The 22,096-nt window shown below is 39.4% G+C and overlaps 1 protein-coding gene and 1 long non-coding RNA gene across 17 annotated transcripts in view; one reads left to right on the top strand and one right to left on the bottom strand.

Moving 5' to 3' along the window:
- The window catches only part of LOC310757877, a 518,075-nt gene that overhangs the window by 435,923 nt on the left and 60,056 nt on the right, over positions 1-22,096 (bottom strand). The gene's annotated exons all lie outside the window — the stretch shown is intronic.
- Positions 1-22,096, top strand: part of ATP2B2 (ATPase plasma membrane Ca2+ transporting 2) — a 353,226-nt gene that overhangs the window by 306,400 nt on the left and 24,730 nt on the right. For all 16 annotated transcript variants that reach the window (XR_014545439.1, XM_083603273.1, XM_083603266.1 and 13 more), the window contains 7 exons: positions 1,324-1,503; positions 2,686-2,773; positions 5,406-5,512; positions 6,115-6,306; positions 11,806-12,019; positions 15,505-15,716; positions 19,610-19,717. Coding sequence is in view for 15 of the 16 variants with exons in the window: in XM_083603273.1 (XP_083459399.1) it covers positions 1,324-1,503; positions 2,686-2,773; positions 5,406-5,512; positions 6,115-6,306; positions 11,806-12,019; positions 15,505-15,716; positions 19,610-19,717 (1,101 nt within the window). In the remaining variant the exon portion in view is untranslated. The remainder of the gene's footprint in view (positions 1-1,323; positions 1,504-2,685; positions 2,774-5,405; positions 5,513-6,114; positions 6,307-11,805; positions 12,020-15,504; positions 15,717-19,609; positions 19,718-22,096) is intronic.

The following is a 22,096-nucleotide window of genomic DNA, read 5'->3' as shown; positions in this document are numbered from 1 at the left end:
ATAACTACAGTGTGGTGCCTCACACTATAGTTAGTGAAAGTTCATGCTAATGTCCTATTTCTTACTTGGTTTTTCTCAAGATTGTATCACAAGTGTATCAGTCCTAACTCTGATTATGCACCGAGTGCACTTCCTTTACCAGTCATTATTTCCCATCCACACTTCTTGAATGTGGATATGTAGCAGAATGTGAGCACTGATTCCATTACATCCATGCTGTGAAAGTACCACAACTTCCATAAGCTGTTCCACTGGTACTTATTTATTTACTACATTTATGTTTATCTCTAATGCCTCTAGTACACTCTTCCTTCACGTAGCTTGAAACAGCTTACGTAGGGCTTCCAAGCAGTCTGCCATCTGCCTATTGATTATGTTGAGCTTTAGCAATATATCTGTGCTTTCAGGACATAATGCTGATTTTCAAATATAAATTCTCCTTGAGTGATCTTTTGTAGGCTTATAACTTATTCATAATGACTTTAGTATTGGCAAGGGATTTTTATTTTTTTTAAGCCACTGAATAGAGGATAGAGAGCATGTCTTCCCATTGCCTTTTCTCCTTGGTGCTATTATTGGAATAGCTGAGCTCAGATAATCTGGTAAGGCGGTCCTGAATTTGTATTTGCTGCTTTAAAATTGTGAGATGTAACATATACATCTACTGTTAGGTGCTGTTAGGATAGTATTCTATTGTGAACCTTTCAGAATTTTATTTTCAGTTCATCATTGCTGCATAAGAGGCTTTCAGTCCCTTTGGGGAATTTTTCATTAGGTTTCTAGTTGTTTCTAATGCCTATAAAAGAGTTGCATGACCACCTAAACCAATAGCAGGAATACAGCATATTCTGCAAGCAGTAACTTATTAGGGTTGGCCATTCCATTAAGCAGGGAGCAGTGGCAAGGTGTTGGGAGGACAAACCTATGTGTGCCATGTGACCTGCCAAACATCCCCTAAGCCAGCCTGCTGCCCTCAAGACCTTCCCTGTCATTATTATTAAAGTATGATTGAACTGTCAGTTTGGTCAGTTTCTATACATGTAATTATATTTTGCTAAATTTCATCAGGAAAACATCTTGGGCAGTCATAACAGGTTGGATGGCACATTAAGTTAATAATGATTTCAAATTTGTCTCTTGTATAAGTTGTTGTAGGAAGAAATGATCTTACTTGTGTTCCCTATATCTCCATCATGCTTCTTTTGGAGATGTTAGAAAACCAATCTCTCTTGGTCTCACAGTACTTTTGCTGCTATAATACAAATCTGATTGTGATCAGCTTGTTTTTTATATTTTCCCCTCCAATTCATCTCACTGTTTTAGGTCCCAGAAGCCATAAGAAAGTGTCAACGAGCAGGAATTACAGTCCGTATGGTCACAGGGGACAACATCAATACAGCTCGTGCTATTGCAATAAAGTGTGGGATAATTCACCCTGGAGAAGATTTCCTCTGTATTGAGGGGAAAGAGTTTAACCGAAGGATCAGAAATGAGAAAGGAGATGTAAGTCATGTCAGGACAAAACATACAATATTCTATAAAATAGTTACAAAACCTGTCATATTTGTCTTGTTGTGCGCTGTTCCTCACGTTCTTCCTGTTTTCTGAATGGGAGAGATGGTACTCTTTTTAAGATTGTATGTCTTTAAAAAGCTAGCAAATCATGCCTACTTTTCTCCTCCTCCAGTCCTTCTGTGTTGCTGTGTTGTCCAAACCGGGTTTGTCTTGCTGCAGACAAACCATGAGCTGAAGTTGAGGTTTGTCCTTGGTTTAGAGCTCATGGTTTGGAGGAAATAAGCTATGAGCCCAGTTTCAGATGACATGCTAAGCCAAGTCTTAGCTCACAGAAGCACAGCAGCAACAGGTCCAGAGGAGGAGCAAAGCAGCCTCCACATTTATATATTTGTGCTAATTCATGGTTTGTATTAGCCTTGAATGCCAATTGAGTCCATGTCTGTGTTTCATGCACCAGCCTTGCTGACTGTACAGTTTGTAGGGATTCAGGGTGTTTCTGTCTTTGTCTTGTTCAAATATGTTATATGCTAGGGCTGCCATGTGTCCGGAATTTCCCATATATATCTGGGAAGCATCAGTCAAAAACACATATTGGGGTGGAATTTTCTATAATCTGTTAAAATGTCCGATTTGCTCAACAACTTTGGCCAAAAAATGCTCAACAACCCAGTATCCTCACTATGTCCCTAAAGTGCATTAATATTTTTAGAAGTGGTAATATAAACATGTCAGTGCTTGTTTACTGTGTGTTCAATCATTTACATTTAGTGAGAATACGAAAAGTTTCTTTCCTTTATAAAGAGCTGATGCAGCAGCTGGTTCAGGAAAGACAGATGATAGAGGTCAGAAACATATTTGCAAAGGCACCGAAAGAAACATGACTTCTTGAAAGTAACATTATCCTGTTACTCAGGTGAAAATGACAATATAGAGCATAGTAATTTGTTTGGGGAACAAATCATTCTTTAATAGGCTATCATAGCTCAGAGAGCGAAGCATAGCAGAGGATGAGAGCAGCAGAAAACCCTAGGAAGCCCTGGTAGATGTTTAAATATTAGTAATGTCAGGTGGGAAACAAGTTAACCTTAAAGTGACATTTATTCTAAAGGGTACATGGTGGTGGAAAGGTTTCTGAAAGACTGACAAATGTATCATCCTTATTTCTTTCAGATTGAACAGGAACGCATTGACAAGATATGGCCAAAACTTCGTGTCCTTGCTCGTTCATCTCCCACTGATAAGCACACTTTAGTCAAAGGTGAATGCAAATTTACCCATATACATACAGCACCACTGATGCGCACATCTATATATATATATATATATATATATATGCCCTTCTGTGACTACATAAATGATTTTGTAGATTCAGTTGTTTTAAACTGTTTTTAATGTTGCGTTTCAATATTAATGTTGTTTTAATTGTAACCCACCCTAAGACCTAGAGAGAAGGGTGGCTAACAAATTGTAATAGTAGTAGTAGTAGTAGTAGTAGTAATAGTAGTAGTAGTAGTAGTAATAAAATATATCACTACAATTTCCTACATATCAATACACTTTGTTTAAAACAACACAATACAACATTAACTCTTTTGATAAGAATTTCCTTTAACCTTTTACTCTTACTCACCAACTAAAATGAAGGTAAAGGAGGTTAACTGCATAGCTGGTGTTCTTTTCCTCTTCCTCACGTCTCTCAATTCCTCCCTCCCTTCCTTTGTTGTGTTTCCCACAGCTGATCTGCCTTATTGCTTATGTTGCTTTGTAAAGTGCACCATACGTTGATAGTGTTCTATAAATTAATGATAATTATAGTACTGGCACTACCAGTAATAAGTCTAGTGTGTGGCTTTCTCATCTCATTTCTCCGTGCAACCAGGGAGCAAGCTGTCTGCTGTAAAATGATCCTTGTGAAGATACGCAGATGAACGTTCCTAGAAGCCCAACATTCTAATGTCAGAAATCCAATTAAAGTGTTTGTGCCCGCAGCATCTCTCAGGATTAGACTAGGTAGTCTTGCAGTCAGCTTAAAACAAAATGTATTCTAAAGCAACGTAAATAAACGTTCTGGGATTGCTCATTCGGATATTATAGACTGGGAGTAAAATGAATTATTCTGTAGAAAAAACACAGTCAACAAAGTTGAGGCACTGTAAACACGTGAATCATAACAGGGTTGTTTACATGTGCAGGATATGAATCTGGCAGAAATAAAGCAGCCCTGAATGTCCTATATAACTACAGTTAGAGCTGCAGTGAGGACACCGAACAAGGAACGTTTTTTTCGGGGGGGGGGCGTCATGTGTGTGTTAAATAGCCACTGTAGTGGAAGAAGAACTTTTCTGTGCTTGGGAGGATTTTTAGCTTTTGTATTTTTGTAGTCCCTTCAAAGTTAATATGAAATTATTTGAAACATTAACTAGCTTTGACTGAATGTGTGTTTTCCTGCTGCTTGAAGGACAAACCAGGGTCTCAGCTTTGATGCATAAGAAATACTCTAGAGCTGAAAAAATATAAGATACAAAGCAACCCTTCTTATATATTGAACATTTAATGATACACAGTTGCCAGAGGGGCACCACATTTAGCATAATATAAGGTCTCCTTCATTCATCATTAATGGTGTTAACTTTTCATTCCTCTTTGAGGAGTAAAATGGTCTGCTTACCATATTTAATTAATTAAATACTGAAAATGGTATCTTGGCTCAAAAGTATGTTTAAAGCAGTGTTTAGTATTTGCTGTTAGATGGATACATTTGTAATTTGTTTGAACATCCTCAAAATCCCAATAAATCTGTATGAGTTTTGACCTCAATATAGCCTCCAACTAAATGTTCGCATATAAATAGCAGTTAGGTTTTTATGAACCTTGTATTATCTGGATCATTGGAGTGCTTAATGGATCCCTCAATAAATGTTAAGCTCAAGTGGTAGATATGAGCACCTCAGGAATGAACACCTTTCTCTGAATGCCTGTTACACCATCACCATAACATTTTGTGAAATCATGCTGGTGGTGTGAGGCATTTGAAACCTATTAATACTCAGAGTTTAAGGACTGGACTGTTTGGTTTTTTAAAAAATAAAAATAAAAAATAAATAAAACTCTGAATAATATTTTTTTTTTATATAACCTTCATTGTTCTGTAATTGTAATAATTTATTTAGCCATTTGTTATACAATGGCTTTTCATGTATATAAACTGAGGGGGGTGGGCCTTCAGGTCTGGTGGCTAGAGGCGAGCTCTGATAATGCCTCTTGCATGCCTAGATGGAAGATAGAAAATGATGTGTGAGCATGTATAGAAACTGGCCTACTATACAAATGTAAATTTACAGTCATTGCTCCACCTATGCTTGCCTCTAGACCTGCCTGCCGCTGGCATGTCACCCTGGAAGGTTGCCCACAAGGGAATGTGGTGCTCCAGCTGAAAAAGGTTTCCAATTCAATATAAATAATAACTTTGGAAAACTACTTCTGCCCTCACAATAGCAATGTATGTGCCCTAGAAATGAGATTTAGCTTCAGCAGTGGGTTCTGCAAGTGCCATCAGTTCTTAGAAGCTGGGAAAGAAAAGAGAGCAAAGGTGAATTGAGAAGACAATGCTTAATAAGGGAAGAGAAAGAAGAAATAGGGTAGCACATTGAGCTGTGTGTGAAAAGGATGCTATATGAGAGGTATGATGTAGTTTAATCAAGTAGATTGGTATGCTGGAACATGTGAATTGATGTACACAATTTTAAAGGATTGTAAAAAGTTTGTCCACCTGTGAATATGCTTCTTCCCATATGAACATGCAGATTACAGCATCAGACTATAATTTTTTTAATCCACCATACTTTCATGCAACCACACAGTTTCTTAAAATTCATTGCAATATTTTACAGGTATTATTGACAGCACTCAAGTGGAGCAGAGGCAGGTTGTAGCAGTGACTGGTGATGGAACTAATGATGGACCGGCACTTAAGAAAGCTGATGTTGGCTTTGCAATGGTACATTTAAGAACATGCTCGTTTTCAGGACTGCCCAGAATATTCAATAGTTTCAATTTTGGGGTTGAAGTAGTGCATTCAGTAGTGGGGTGGGGTGGGGTGGGGTAAAATATTCCCTGAAACTCCCTCTAATGATAAATATATTTACCATTTTATGAGACTGTTCACACCCAATCTGCTGCTGCTTTGGTGCCATCATTTCCCTGGGAGTAGGCTTGTAGGCAATCTGTCAGTTGATGTATTGCTGTTACTTCAGCTGAATTGATTGTCTTAAGTATGCCTATTGACAGTGTGATGTCAAATTCCTGTATTGAGATCTAACTGAATTTTAGATTTGCCATATTACGAACTGCTATTGAAAACATTTCCAAATTGGTTCAATATGTATCCAGCATAGAAACTGCTGTTGAGGAAAACAAGTCTAAAGTCTCCTAAAGTTTTGACCAGGCTAACCAGTTTAATGGTTCTTTGGTTCCTGGCTCGTTTTATTTATTAACAGCCAATTTAAGTTACCTCTCTTCTAAAGTGCTATTCCTTATTGAAACACTGTTTCTCATTCTAGTACCGTAAGTTATTCTTGATATGTCTTCTACATTTTTCAGGGTATTGCAGGAACTGATGTCGCAAAGGAAGCCTCAGATATTATCCTGACCGACGATAACTTTAGCAGCATCGTGAAAGCTGTAATGTGGGGTCGTAATGTCTATGACAGTATTTCCAAGTTCCTGCAGTTCCAGCTCACAGTAAATGTGGTGGCCGTGATCGTTGCTTTCACTGGAGCTTGCATTACCCAGGTAAGGTTGAATTAAAGTAAATGACTAAAGTATACCTACCCAGATCTTAAGATCTTCATCTGAGGCACTTGTCTGGAGGCCTTGCCAAAGAGAATGTTACAGGTTGCTTCTTGGAAGAGGGCCTTTTCAGTGATGGCACCATGGTCATGCAATATTGTCCCCACAAAGACTCGCCTCGCCTTGTGCCTTCATGGTTTGTTTGTTTTTTGGCACCATGTACATACCTTTTCATTTCCCCAGGTTTAACTATAGTGATCTTAAATTTTTTTTGGTGATTACGTATATTTATTGAATTTTTAAGATCTTGTTGAATTTCCAAAGTTATTAAGAGTTTGGCTGGAAACCTATTTTGTACCAGTTTAATTCTGTGGTGGTCTTATGATTTTTTTGGTGCATTTGAAGTTTTTAACATTTATTATAAGCTTGCCAGGGAACTTTTTTTGCCTAAAAATGTAGTTAATTGAAAACAATTAAATATAAATAAATAAAGGCAATTCCATTTCAAATGATGATGCAGTCACTGCATTCAGTAGGCTGTTATGGATTCTACCCAATTCTACTCCAATTATGCAGACTGCATTTACTCAAATCTGATCCTGTCTTAGAGCAACAAATGGCTTAAATGATGTCATACGTGAAGACTCTTACCCAAGTTCATACAAGCACCCTTATACTGGAATTTTATATGTTGTGCTACTGGTAGGCAGTAACCCATGTTGACTGCTTGTTGGGGCTAAGAACATGGACCCAGGTCCAGAACAGTTTGTACCTCACAGGCAGCAAACATTATGTTTTCTGTTGAAACCACATATCAGTGCTCTTTTGGAACTGCTAGTGCACCCAGTTACTTTAATATCCCTAAAAAATTAATAACAAACACGTCAGCACCTTATAATCTAGAGGTACAAAGGTGTGCTCATATCTGCTTATTTCACCAAAAGTGAGTAAAATAGCAATCACAAAACACCAGTTGTTTATATTATTTGTTCTCATGTGCCCATTGCACATTATTTTCTACATTATAAGAATTCTAAGGAAATACGGCAACATGGTTTTTTTAAAGTAATATATACAGGGCTATTTTTCGGCTGGAACTCACCGGAATTCAGTTCTAGCATCTCTTGGGTGGGCGCCATTGCCATGACAAGAGAACAAGGGAGGAGTTCATGGTGAGTTCCGACACCTCTTTTTATAGGAAAAATAGCACTTCATATATAGAGTTATATAGATAGAGAGAGAATCAAATATGGAAGGGTGATATTAAACAGAGTGTGGCACCTCTGTGAATACAGTGCAGATATACACATAGCACATACTGTTCACTCTGGTACAACAGGAAAATTCAGCCTCAGTGAGCAAAATCATGAATAAGTCATAGGTATACGGCAAAGAATAAGTTTACCTTGTCATCATGATATGGCCAAGTGAAACCCGAGGCTGTCTCTATTAGATGCCACAAAGGTGAAACTCCTCCCAAATTACTCTTCTAAATTTTTCAAGGTGTTCAAAGGTTATAACTATTTATTTCTTCATGGATCTTGGGCTCAATTGCAGACCTGTGGTTCCTCTGAGCAGTGAAAACTCAAGCTGTTGCTGTTCACTGTAGCAGGGATGGTCAGAGCAAGGGGAGGGAGGACTGCTCATGTCACTTTGCCACTCTTTAGTATTTCTTTTTCCTATACAAAAGAGAGATGTGGAATCAGGAAAGCACAGTGAACCATGGAGTGTATAATATCAACTTTGTTTGCCTCTTGTACATTTCATTTTAATTAGACTTTGGGATAGAAATATTAAAAAGAAATCAAAGGATTGCATGTCCTTGCCCTTGCCCTTTTGAAAATTCTAAGGCATATTGATAAAATATTTTGTTAAGTATTTAAGAAACGTTAACACAATTCTTCCCTCCATGAGTGCAGCTAAGAATGCAGTGGCAGGGATCAGCATGGAACTCAATGGAGCCCTCTTTCCTTTTCCCCTAATCATGACTGCATGTGCACTTCAGTGCATCACTCATTACTACAAAGGGAGGACGATGCATTCCTCCCATATATGCGCCCAGACAACTCTCCTCCCTAGGGCTCTGGAATATTTACTTTGCAAGCTAGGAACTTATCAGGATGGGCAGAAAAGAGAGGTTCTGTTGAACCCATTTCTAATCAATCACTTGTTTATGAAGCTTTGCCCTTTCTCTGTGCGCCTGGGAAGAGCTTCTGAAGAAGAGCATCCATCTATTTATTGGAAGAATGAGTAGGGTAGTTAACATACCACAATTACCTTTTGCTGCTTTGTGTGTAGGAGAGTTACACTTTTCTTGATAGTTGTGCATTGTTCATTCATTTATTGAAAATTAAAAATTGACTGTCACAGAATGATTGTGGTTTTCTTTGTGCAGCTAAAATCTAAAATAAACTTTGCAAAGATATTTAAAATGGTAGAATACAATAGAACTATTATAAATATATATACTTCTATGTGGCTATGTGTACACATACTACGACTGTAATTATATTTTTAGCTAAGTGTGCATAACCCCTACTGTTATGTGTTTTAATTTGCAATTTCATACCTTTGTTGTTATGGTCCTTGAAAGTTTTGATATGGAAGATATATAAATGAATGAATGAATGAATGAATGAATGAATGAATGTTTAAAAATAACAATAATGTTCCTGATATGTCCAACATGAAACATGTAGGGGTGATAATTTCATGATGAGTTGTGATGTACAGATTTGTGTTTCATGTAAAACATCTGGGATCTTTTTACAAAAACTTCCCCTTTTTTTATTTAGATCCTTGCTAATGCCTTCCAAGGTTACAAAGAAAAGAACCAGTGAAATAAATGTTGTTTTAGGTGGATCACTTCTTAAACACATTTCCACATAAATTCAAAGTCCACATAATTGTTTTAATTTCCATTTGCTTCTGCTTTTGAAATACATAAAATCATATTTTTTAAAAAAAATCTTGTGCAATGTAGCTGAATGACTCATCTTTAAAATTATTCTAAACCCGAGCTCAGATGCACATTTCCCTTAGCTTGCAAAGAATTAATCAGAAATAAGAAAGAGCTGCAGTGGAAATTTCATTCCACCAAGTGCCAAAATTAATGTGTGTTTAATGCTTAGGCTGGGGTTTAGAATAAGCTTTTACACTTGACTGAACTGTGCAGCGCAGTAGATGATAGATAATTATTAGAGGCACCTTAGCAACATGGAATGATTGGCACTGTGAAATGGTGAGAATGAGCTGCTGCCAAAAGTGATGGCTGCCAATTGCACATGTGTAATTTAGAGGATGGATCAAAGTGAGAAATTTGCTTTTCATTATACACTGGAGTTCCCTTGGGTTTCTGCTGACACTTGCACAACAGAGACCTTTTTATAGCAACAAATATAGCTTCAGATGATAGGAGAGCAGGATGCAGGGACAGGCACTTTAATTTCACACCATTTGTAAAAAGAGGATTTTTTCCCCCTCGGTGCACATATGATCTCTTTGAAAGATTGTATGCATGTCAAGTTGCTCACTGAAGGAGTAAATGAGTTTGGCCTTTTGCCAATCAGGGGAGGGGCAAATGGCTTGCAGGGCATATATTGAGACCTCCAAGCTTATTTAGGCAATTGATAATCTCTTCAGATATCTCAGCTTTCCTTTTTCAAATATTTATCTACGGCACAGAAATCTTATGAAATTATAACCATTATATCACAAAATTGCATTGTTTCTCAGATATGGTTATGGTGTTGCTTTTAGGCAGATACTGCATCACAAAAAAATGCTTCTGTATTACTGCTACAAGCATATGTTCTGAGTTTTTTTAGTTAGCACAATGAATTTATTGCTTCTGGTGACCAGAGCAAGCTATCACAGGGATGCTCAGCTCGTACACATCAGTGTGGAAGAACAATGGCATAGTTCGTCCTAGTGCAGCTACAGAAGCATTTTGTTCTGGCAAGTAGGGCAAAACTAGGCAGCAGAAAATACATTGTAGTGGGACGAGCTCAGAACTGGACCTGTTGCCTTGTATCAATACAACAAGCTGTGCATTGCTTTAAGATAGTTATATCCTAGGTATTCTAAAAGTGATGGATATTGTTACAGTTGAACTCTACAGCTGCAATTCTATAAATACTTACCAGTCAGATCGCATTTATGATCGCATTTGAATAGTCTGTAAGGCACTTTATCCGATTATATTGAATATTGTGATTGATGTTTATGCATTTTTCACAAACCAAATTAATTTTCACTTTTTTAAAATTTAAAAAACACATGATAGAATAGTCTGTTTTAGGTTTCAGAGAAACATGAATTAAGCATGTCAATTAATCTAAAAAATAAAATCACATGTTCTTCCTCACTAGAATTTTATAATGCCACTTTATCCATAGTTTTCTAGTGAGGAAGGATGCTGAGAAGGAACCATTATCAAAAAGATAATTTAATAGTAATTTATTTTGGTTTTGGGATCTGAATTGGTTTGTTTGTTTTTAACAGGCAATTTCAAAGCCTGATTTGACTCCAAGCATAGCCCTACTAGATTCAGTGAGCAGATAGCTCCTTCTAGTGGTTGTTTATGTAGTCTTGGAAACAAATACCTAACAAACCATATAATCCTTGACCAGACTGATGTGACATCTTGACTTACCATTAATTTGTAAAAGTAAAATAACTCAAATGGTGCTTCCTGAAAGGTTACTGGCTCTATTACTCCACCATTGTTGAAGGATTTTCAAGCTTCACTTGCTGAAATGTTTGCATGTGTGTGTATGTGTGTGTGTGTGTGTGTATTGTATTCATATCTATTTTAAGGGTTTAGCATTTAAATTAGTCCTTATTTTCTCTTGCAATTGTACAATAAGGGTTATGTCTGTACAGAATGTTTGGAAAATGGGCTTTGGATGCTGGAGGCCAAGATTCAAACACCTGCTCACTGCTGAAATTTGACTTTCTCAGCCAAATCCATCTAACAGAGTTGTTGGGAGAATACAAAAATGAAATTAGAATACCGGTAGTTATGACCTTAGGGGACGCGGGTGGCACTGTGGGTAAAACCTCAGTGCCTAGGACTTGCTGATCGCAAGGTCGGCGGTTTGAATCCCCGCGGCGGGGTGAGCTCCCATCTACGGTCCCAGCTCCTGCCCACCTAGCAGTTCGAAAGCACCTTTAAGTGCAAGTAGATAAATAGGTACCGCTTTCTAGCGGGAAGGTAAACGGCGTTTCCGTGTGCGGCGCTGGTGCTGGCTCGCCAGATGCTGCTTCGTCACGCTGGCCACGTGACCCGGAAGTGTCCTCGGACGGCGCCGGCTCACGGCCTCTAGAGCGAGATGAGCACGCAACCCTAGAGTCGGACACAACTGGCCCGTACGGGCAGGGGTACCTTTTTAGTTATGACCTTCTTGAAGGAAAGGTTTTGCAGAAATATTTAAGAGCAACAAGCACATATACTGACATGGCAAAGATACTGACATTTCCTTCTATAATTTCTCTCTTAAGGACTCACCTTTAAAAGCTGTACAGATGCTATGGGTCAATCTGATTATGGACACCTTTGCCTCTCTTGCTCTGGCTACGGAACCTCCTACAGAGTCGTTGCTGCTAAGGAAACCATATGGCCGAAACAAGCCCCTTATCTCCCGTACTATGATGAAGAACATTTTGGGCCATGCTGTGTACCAGCTCACTCTCATTTTTACCCTCCTTTTTGTTGGTAAGATTATCTAGCCTTTTTATTGCTAACTTTAACAAACTGTGGTAGAACTACAGGATTGTATTGCTTTGGGTTTCAAACATGCTTTCCATGCCTTTTTTGATCTGTAGATGTGACACAACACGTTGCCAAGAACACAGACTAGCTCAGCGATCCAATCCACAGAGCTACTCTCGTGGCTTGTATACATGTGGTAGGACTTCACCTCATAGAAGACAATATTTTGGGATCAAATTGGCCGCAACTTTATTGATTATAGATGTCAGTATGTTCTGGCATAGGCATTGGGTGTGTATCCTGAATCAACCAATCTATTTGCTGGAAGATTATTCCATCAGGTTTAGAATTATTCCTGGGTTTAGGATCACCCAATGACATGCATCAATTCTGGGCAATCCATCCAGCATGCCTTTGGGGGGGGGGCGTTATGGCCGCCCCTGTCTGGGCATTCAGACAGAAGTCTTCCCCCGGGACACTTTAATGGGGTACCCTGAGACTTCAATACCCTGATACTTCAACTGAGGAGATGGAGGTATGGTTCTGACTCAGCCCCTCGGCCACACTGACCCAACCCAATGCCTCCCCCCCTTTTTTTTTGCCAACAAACTGTGGCTATGAGGTAGGCAAGATCTCCAGACAAGCCCAATTTTCTGCAGGGAAATTCCTCCCTGGCCCTGAATATGGCAACCATATAATTCCATAGCAAAGTCTTGTGCTCCTGTTGATTGTTTCCTTCGGGAATTGCCAAACATTAGGGTGGGTGGGAGAGCCATCTGTTGCTGACAATGCTTAAGAATACTCCCCAAGTAACACCCTCCTGAGCCACCATATTCTTGTGTATTATGTCCTCTACTGGAAATATAAAATGTCAGATGAGCAAATCTACAGTTGCCATGGACGTATGGCAGCCCTAGCAAATCTATACTCTCAGTGTGTTGGGGGGTTTTCCGGAGTTGTAGCAGTAACTTCTATAAATTATGGATTGCATTCAAGTAACTTGGATCCAATTAACTCAGTTTGAAATTAACTGGAATGAACTTAAGTTAGGAATGTCTATTAACTTTAATGGGTCTACACTGGAAGTATTGGATACAATACTTCCCGCCCGTTGTATTTCTTAAACTTTCTGCCTGTTAATTTCATTCCCTCAGGTTTTAGGGTCACTACATGTGTCACTAAATATTTCATTGAAGCCCATGATTGAGTTTCTCTGCCTTTTTTAAACTAATAGCAAATAGGAAGGGGGTGCTCTAGATCAGAACCATGGTGCAGAGGGAAATAATTAACCCTTTCTCCCATACTTTTTTTTTTTTTTTTTGCTAAAAATTCATTCCCAACAAGCCCTCTCTTTACCCACTAAGAGCAGCAAATAGCAGCTTAGGGTGCGAATAAGAACGTGAGGAAAGAGAGGAAATATTCAAGGTGAAAGGGTTAATCCTCTCCAGGTTGTGGTGCTGATTCATATAATTTCACTGTGGCTGCTGATCATAAATAAATAAATAAAAATTGAAGAGGATCCCAATACCACGATTCAAATCCATGTTTAGTGTACCCTTCAGTTTGCCTTTTAGTATTATCTGCACATCATGCATTATGAACTGTTATCAAGTTCTTTCCTTGTGTTAGTTTTTAAGCTAAAATTAATGAATGCTTTTGTTTGCTGCAATCCATTAATTTTAATAAATAACATTTCATCTAGTTAATAGTCAGGTGCTACCCAAAAATAAGTGATCCAGATGTGGATCTAATACTTTTCACAGTAAAACTTCTTTTCAGTACTATCATTTAGCAATAATTTCATTCATCTAATGTATGTATTTTTTAATTGTTCTTCTTAATGGTTTTAGCAATGTGCTTCTGAAATTCTTTTTTCAATTGTTTTATCATCAGCTTGCATTTATTTTGTCAGAGTTTGTGCTTCTTGTTCTCTTCATTTGGGCAACACTTCTACTTGTTATTCTTGCCTTATATAGCTCTTTTGCTTCTGCTCATAAACCACATTGACATCTTCTTGGATTTGTTGGTACTTTCCTGAACTATCCTGGACTGTGGTATAAATTCCAGCTGAGATTCTATTATTGTAATTTTAAATCACCTCCAAACATCCTGGAGGGAATTGACCCTTTTGGTTCTCCCTTTTAACTTCCTTTCAATGAATTCCTTCATTTGGAAAAGTTTCCTCTTTTAAAGCATCCCTGTTGCCTAGTCTAGGTAACTATCCCCTTCAGTGTATGTTAAATTTTGTAGCACAGAAGTAACTGTTCCAAATTACTTCATCAACAGTCACATCAGGTTCTGAACACCTCTCAGTATTGCTTCCCTTCCAAATTGTTTTATTGCTGATTCTTTCAAGACATACTCACTTATTGCTTCAAGAAGTTTTGCCTTGTTGTCAGGACTTGAATATGCATTTATCCCGTCAATGTGAGAGTAGCTGAAGTCACATGTTATTACCAGACTGTCTCCCTGATTTATTTCTCCATCTCAACATCATTCTCAGTGTTTTGGTTTGAATGGATGATAAATATAATGGATGATAAATAATGTCTTGAATTCAAGGACTTTTGGTCCTAGTATTTTCATTTCTGTGAGTTCTATGGAGGAGTTTATTAGAATCATTTTATCTCACTTGCAACACCATACATAATATTCCTTTGCTTGTTTTTTCTATGGAGTTTGTATACAGAGATTACTTTATCATACTGCTTTGCTTCATGCTACCAGGATTCAAACATGGCTATTATATTTATTATCTTATTAGCACTCTAGCTCCCCAGTTCTGGCTTGAAGGCTTCTAGTATTAGCATATAAATACCTATGCATTTATTCCTTTCCAAGTGACCTTTCTGTGCACATTTCCCCCTGTGAACCTTCAGTATCTTTAAACAGATGTCATGTTCTTCTGTATTCTATTGCCAAGTTCTATTCTATTCCCATTTGGATGATCTGGAACATTTACAACTTAATTCCTGAGCAATGAATCATCTTGAACTGGATGCTCCCCAATTCCTTTCAGCTTTCCTCCAGAATTGAGTTTAAAAGCTGTTTTGCAAGCTTTTTGATATAAATCATTGGCAGTTTGGTTCCATTGCAGTTCAGGGGGGAGCCTGTCTCATTTGTACAGGCTTGGCTTGCTCCATAATGTTCCTCAGTACCTAATAAATTTAAGTCCTTCTTTGAACACCAGCATTTCATTCATCCGATGAGACCCCTCAACTCTGAATGTCTAGCTGGCTCTGTGTGTGAAACAGATGGCATTTCTAAATATGCAGCCTTGGAGGTCTTGGACCTCAGCAGACTTCGGTAGCAAATAGAAATTAAAAGCTTCATGACTGGTTATTTACTGTTACTGTTGCTGTCACTGCTGCTATTATGACTGCTATCTTGCTGACATGGTGATATGATTGTTCTATGGCATACTGAACTGTCCACAATGTTTTTTTAGATTTTGTTCATTTATTTTTTTGTTTCCTCCTCATAATCAGGTGAAAAAATGTTCAAGATTGACAGTGGCAGGAATGCACCACTCCACTCTCCGCCTTCTGAGCACTACACTATCATCTTCAATACCTTTGTTATGATGCAGCTGTTCAATGAAATCAACGCACGCAAAATCCATGGTGAAAGGAATGTTTTTGATGGCATCTTTAGAAACCCTATATTTTGCACTATTGTACTGGGCACATTTGTTGTGCAGGTAATCATTATACAGTGTTAACGCAGCAAAATATTGTTTGCACGTTCCACTGTAAACTCTTCACCCTCTTCTCACGAGATTCTTTGAAAATCCAAAGGCATGTTAGGTATAAATAAACTGCTGATTTATCCACCATTAAGATAGATGTTATGATTTTTCTCCTGTTGTTTCCTTCCTGATTGTCTCAGTTCAATCCTCCCTTATTTTTATCCTGCAATCTATTTATTGCTTTCTGTTTCAAGGCTTCATCTGTTATGTCTTTTCCTTTCATTTGTTTATATTATGGAGATATATTCATTTTGCTCTTCTTCCCCTTCTAAAATCCAAGAGCCATATTATGTGAAGGAAGATGAGAAGAAGCAAAGGAGCTGGAATATATTATATTCCTTTTGAAATTCTTGTCATTGGCCTAGCAGTACTAAAATGTGTCTGGTTATTTTTGAGACAGCACAATACAAAGTATATTAATAAGTAATCTTGAAATATAATAAATCTCATGATGACAGACTTCATTTGGTAGAGAAAATGCTTCTTCACAATCTTTTTGAAATATCTTACACTTTAAATTTAACAGCCAGTCTTGGATACTCTGCTGCCTTGTGATAGCAAAAGCAGTATTTCTGAAATAGCCTGCCTTGGATTAAATGCGAGCGTAGGTCAGTGGAGTGATTCTGCCTGCCACAGGAGTAAGGAGGATTGGAAGCTGAACTGTTTTGATAGGCTGTGACTGGGGTGGGGGGGATGACCCTGGAGATGAACTCAATTGAAACTTAGCATGTACCTAAATGAAATGTAACAAGCAATTAATAACATTTGAGAGAATATTGAATAAAACTTCTTAACATGTCACAACTACTTTAGGTAGGTAAATATGAACAGAAGTTAAAACACTGGTGAAGCAGTGCTGCTGTTACAACTACCACAGAACATATATGAGATTCCTCCCCCCCCCCCTTGGGGAGCTTCAGGCTCAGTGTTATATTTTGTATGGTAGCAGTGGGGCTGGCTCAGCCATTGGGCAAACTGGAGCAGCAGCCCATGAGCACCCCACTGGTGGTCCACAAGGGGTGCCAGTATCTGCTGAAATCACACGGAATCTCACAAACACACAATAGCTCATGCAATTTGGGCATGTTAGGTATAAATTGGCTGAGATCTCACCTGGAATTGGTTCCAAATGTGGGTGCTGCTTCTCTGCCTGCAGCAGAGGGGGCAGGGCAGGCTGAGAGGCGGCACTGGCGGCAGCAGGCATGGCACTTTCCGTTTTGGTCTCTCTAGGCAGCTGACTGGTGGGAATATTCAAACTATGTTGGTTCTTCCAACATGAATGTTTTTGAAATTCAGTTGAGGAGTTCAGTTTTCCCAGTTCCCTCCCACTTGCAATTAAAAAAATAAAAACTCTGTTTAATGTTGGGCTGACAAATAGGCTACAACGCTTTCCCCTGATGTTTAGTTTTCTGTGTGCAGGGACCAAGCTACACCTGTAACCTGATCTTGCAATCCCAGAAAGAAGTTTGCATATTAGCACAATAAGGAATGGTTCACAGGTCTCTGAAGCTGACCAGCAGCTGAGGTGGGAGCCAGGATAGGGTCCCCACAGAGCTGTCTATGGAGAGTGGAGTCAGTGTTACCAATGCAGAGCCATTTGCCTTTCCCCCAGGTGTCCGCTGGTCCATCTGTGATGTGAGGTCAGCTGTCCTTCCCAATTTTCTCTTAGGCTGGTGTGCTTGGGACACTTTGAGAGCTTTGTCCCAGGTGCTGTTCCCACACCTTCATATGAGAAACTGCTGGAAGTCTCCCTGCTGACTGAAACTCCCCTTTACCTCACAGTTCATTGCTTCCTTGGGAACATTTTACTTTTAAACCTGCATTCGTTTATTTTGCTGCCACCTTCTTGACATGAGATTCCCTCTACTAGCAAAGTGAGTGGTGCCATTCTGGGAGTGTACTCAGTGGTAAACCTGAGTTTGCTTCTGTGAAATAGCTCTATCGCTTCTGCAGTCTATCCTCTGCTCTTTCTTATCAAAAAATCATTTGCTAATTTGTTCAAGAAGATTGACCAGCTCCACCTATCCTCTCATGCTCTCCTTTCCCTTGTAATAAGAAGTTGCTTTCTTGGCTATTTATTCTCCTGTTCTTCACCCCTTCCAGGCTAGATTTTGCTCTTTTCACTCCACTGAAGGTTATCAGGTTTTAAAATATTCTTCCTACCATTTTGTGAGGCCTCTTTGTCATTGTGATCCTTCTTCACTTCTCTGCTGCGTCTTCATACTGTTGATCATACCATCTCCTTTACTTTCTTTCCTCTGGACTTCCCTCATATTTTTCTCTTCTTATTCCCATTCAATATTTCTAATTCATCCTTTGCTGTGTTATCATTCATACTTTTCTACTCTGGTCACTGTTTGTTCTTGTGACTTTTTCTTCTACCATTGTATTGATTACCATCATCCATATTATTCTTCCTTGGTGATATCTGTTCTGATAGTCTGTGTCTGCAGTAGTCAATCCAGAATCTCTCCATAAAATGAATCGGCGTAATTGCTTTGAATATGCCACCATCTACCTAAGTCTATGTATTAGGGCACTGTCACATTTGCTGAACATCAAAGTTTTGGGCCTTCCATTTAAGGCTCTCCCCACCTTTCTACTCTTTCTTCCCAACTTTTTGCTTGACTATTATCTGAACAGGCTTAAGTGCTGATTTTCCTGTCCCTTCTTTTTCACAGGCTGATCAACCACTTTTATGTTTTTCTCCCATTTCCCAAACTTGTTTATTCTGCAAAGAATTTATTGAATCACTGTACATACTCTTGTTGACATTTCTATTCCACCTTAAGGAACAGGCATGTGGAATTGTGTGTCACATGTCTGTTTACATTCCAGCACAGTATGCTGGGAACTTCCGTTTGTGTATAGCTTATGTTTTTGCTGTTCTCTCTGAGCCGACATGAGAGAGACGACATGTTTCTTTGTTCTGATTTATGATTAATAAATCTGTAGCCGTAGTATGACTTCACAAGCCTCACGCCTATTCTGTGTGCACAGTACACTCTGCTAATAGTGTGCCCTGGCTTCTCAAGTCCGGGTCGCTGATTTACATTGGAGCACGGGCCGATGGAAGGAGACGTCCAAGCTGGAGCTTGCCAGCTGGCCTCCCAGCCCTCTGCATGTCGACAACTCTCACAAGTCTGCACCACCTTTCCTGTTCTCTTTCCCAAATCCTCACTTTACAACTTTATCAATCTCCATTATCTCCCAGTATCAATATTTTGCCCTTATAGCATGTGCTTTCAATTTTCTGAGCCATGTCGATTATTTGATTTGTGTGTTCAGCACAGAATAGCAGTTCTTATGCTGTCTAAAGAAAATAAATTATCATTAGTAATAGTTGGATTGTAATAGTAATTGTAATATGTTCAAAAGCTATAATAGGTAAATATGGTTGGGCTTTATATTGCACTTATTCTGACAAGATCCCTCAGCAGTTATACACATAGTTGTAGAGTATATATGAAAATGATGATAGGTACATTTTAGCCTCAATCCAGCAAAATTTAGTCATGATGAAGTCTCATCAGCATCTCTGGGAGTTTAAATTAGTTGCGACTAACTTGCACTGATGCTTTAAATGGGTCTTAGTCATGACTAACTTTACCTGACGTGCAGGGCCCTCCTGTATATGTGGGCAGTTTCATTTGTTCATGACTCATATTTCGTCTGTCACCCTCTTACAAGGAGCGGAGAGTAAAATAATAAATGATAGCATTCACACCTGGAAAGAAAGCTTGTAGAAAAGCATCAGAACAAAAAACTTGCATCTCTCTGTCCTTTCCCCCCTTCTTTGATTAGTAATTGCACCTTTTATTTTTCTTTCTGCTTTCCCCTTGCAGATAGTAATTGTACAGTTTGGTGGTAAACCTTTTAGCTGTTCCCCTTTGGAGCTTGACCAGTGGATGTGGTGTGTGTTTATTGGATTAGGTGAACTTGTATGGGGTCAGGTAAGGACTACTTATTTTATATAATTAAAAGGAAATCACACATTTTATAGTAAGGCTGCAATCCTATCTACACTTACTTGGGGATCCCACTCAGGGCTGTCTTAAGCATATGCAGCGCCAGGATGCAAAGATCCGCCCAGCGCCCCACCCCCCAGGTTGCCCAGTCCCAGGTGCGCAGGAGGGCGGAGCTGGCCAGCCACCTCAGCATCTCACTGGCTCGGTCGCCCCCAAACTCGCAGCGCAGAGCTACCTGCAGCAGAAGAGCCCGCCACAGCGCTCCAACCAATGGGTGGGCTCTTCCCCAGACTCAACTCTTGGGCCCCGGACTCTTGGCCTGGCGCTCCTGAGAGTCCGGTGCCTGGGTGCCCCCACCCCTAGCGCCTATGGGTAAGATGGCCCTGATCCCACTGAAGACAGTGGTGCTTACTTCTGAGGACACATGCAGAAGGATTGTGGTGTAAACAATTTTATTCATATATTAAAGGTGGGTGTTGCAAATGACGTGTCTAGTATTTTTTTAAAAAAAATGTAATTGTCACTGACGTCAAATGAAATTCAGTAAAGCATGTAAATGCTTCACATTCTTCTAGGGTTTGAAATATAAATGAAGGCTGCACTCTGAATCCCTTTGTGGTTGTGAGATTCACATTGCTGCCTATGGTTGATGGACCCTTATTTTATTTTATTATTTCATCCCACCCTTCCTCAAATATGCTTGGGCAGCATACACAGACTCCTCCCATTTTGTCCTCACAGCAACCCTGTGAGGTAGGAGAGGTTGATAGTGTGTGTCAGGCCCACAGTAAACTACATAATAAGGAGGTATGTCTCCACAGTTTAAGCCTAATAGTCTAATGACCACAAAACATTGGCTCTTGAATGGCCCAGGACTCTTTCATCACCTACAGCAAACAGTAAGAAAACCCTGTTTTGGCAGAAATTCAAATTTTCTGAATTTCAATCAAGGTTAGTTGCTTCATTTATATTACTATTTCCAGGCTGCTTTTCTGCCCAAATACTTCCAAATGACAATTAACATACTGAATAAAACTTGCAACTGTGCTGGAAAGCTAACATTTCCTAATATCTTTCATATATTATCCGCTGTTAAACTGTATCCTAAAATGTCCTCACCAGAAAAGGCTGACAGGGACATGAGTTCCAAGAAAGGCAGAGAAGTTCACCCTGTAATTAGAACATGTACAGTAAAGACAAAACACTTTAAAGCAAATGAGCCAGAATTCAAATGCAGAAGTCCATTATTTTCAATGGAATTCATATTTCTAAAACTCACACTTACAAGGTGACTTGTAAGGTACTTACACTTTTGAATTCCCCTCCCCCTTGAAATTATGGTTGCAGTTTTCCTCTTACTCTTTGAAACCAGTATTGAGAATTGCAGTCATGCTGGAAAGTTTGAAAACGTAGGAGCCCTGCTGGATCAGGCCAAAGGCTTCTCTACACCAGCTCCCTCTTCCCCACAGTGGTCAACCAGATCCCTGAGGGCAGGACATGGGGGCTTGGCCACACAGGGTCAAGGATGGCATATTTCCCATGCCCCAAGGCCTTCTTTCAGATGTGCCCTGTGGGTCAGCACAGTGATTGCACAATTTCCTGGAGCCCTAATTTATTTTAAAGAACTTCAGCACATGTGCCCACAAAACAGCCTGTTCAGGCTGAATGTTCACTGGCATGTTATACATTACAACTCAGAGAACCACTTCTGTGGATAATAATATTTGATTTCTCCCTCTTCCAATGTTTTACCAAGAAAATGTGATGAGATAAGGATGTAATGCCAGCTACATCTTCATGGACAGATCATCTGTAAAAGTTTCTCTGTCTATACACCCCTCCAGGTCTCTGCATAGAGATTTCTAGACTCTCCTGTGCCTAGCCAAAAAGCTGGTAGGGGAATGAGTGCCTAATGCCATGAGCAGTTTCCATTGGCTCGTATTAGTTGGGTTGGAATGAGGGTTCTATAGATCTGTTTCCAGTCCATGCCAGTTTTGCAAGTTTTCATTCAGGTTTGTTCCATCCTGTTTCCATATTAAACTGCAACTTTTAATTAAAAAAAAAAATCCAGACAAATTTCACACAAAATACCCATGTCCTGTTTCCCTCTGAGCTCTTTGATTCAGACCAGGAGGAGGAGGAGACACCTGAGGATGAGCACGTAGAAGGAAAGAGGGGTGAGGCTATGCTGGAGAGCCCTCAAGACAAAGCCCCTATCTGCCTGCCCCCCCTGCAGTTCACCTGGAACTACTGATGAGGCAGTAGACCCAGGACCGGCTCCTTCCCTGCCTGTTGAGATTGCTTCATAAGATGTAGAGTGGTACTTCATCCATCAAAGATCTTTGGGCTGATGTGAATTCCTTG

The sequence above is a fragment of the Podarcis filfolensis genome (genome assembly GCF_964270895.1).
Source record: "Podarcis filfolensis genome assembly, chromosome: 2".
Lineage (NCBI taxonomy): Eukaryota > Metazoa > Chordata > Lepidosauria > Squamata > Lacertidae > Podarcis > Podarcis filfolensis.
The sequence above is the reverse complement of the archived record's forward strand: the minus strand, read 5'-3'. Positions and strand labels throughout refer to the sequence as shown.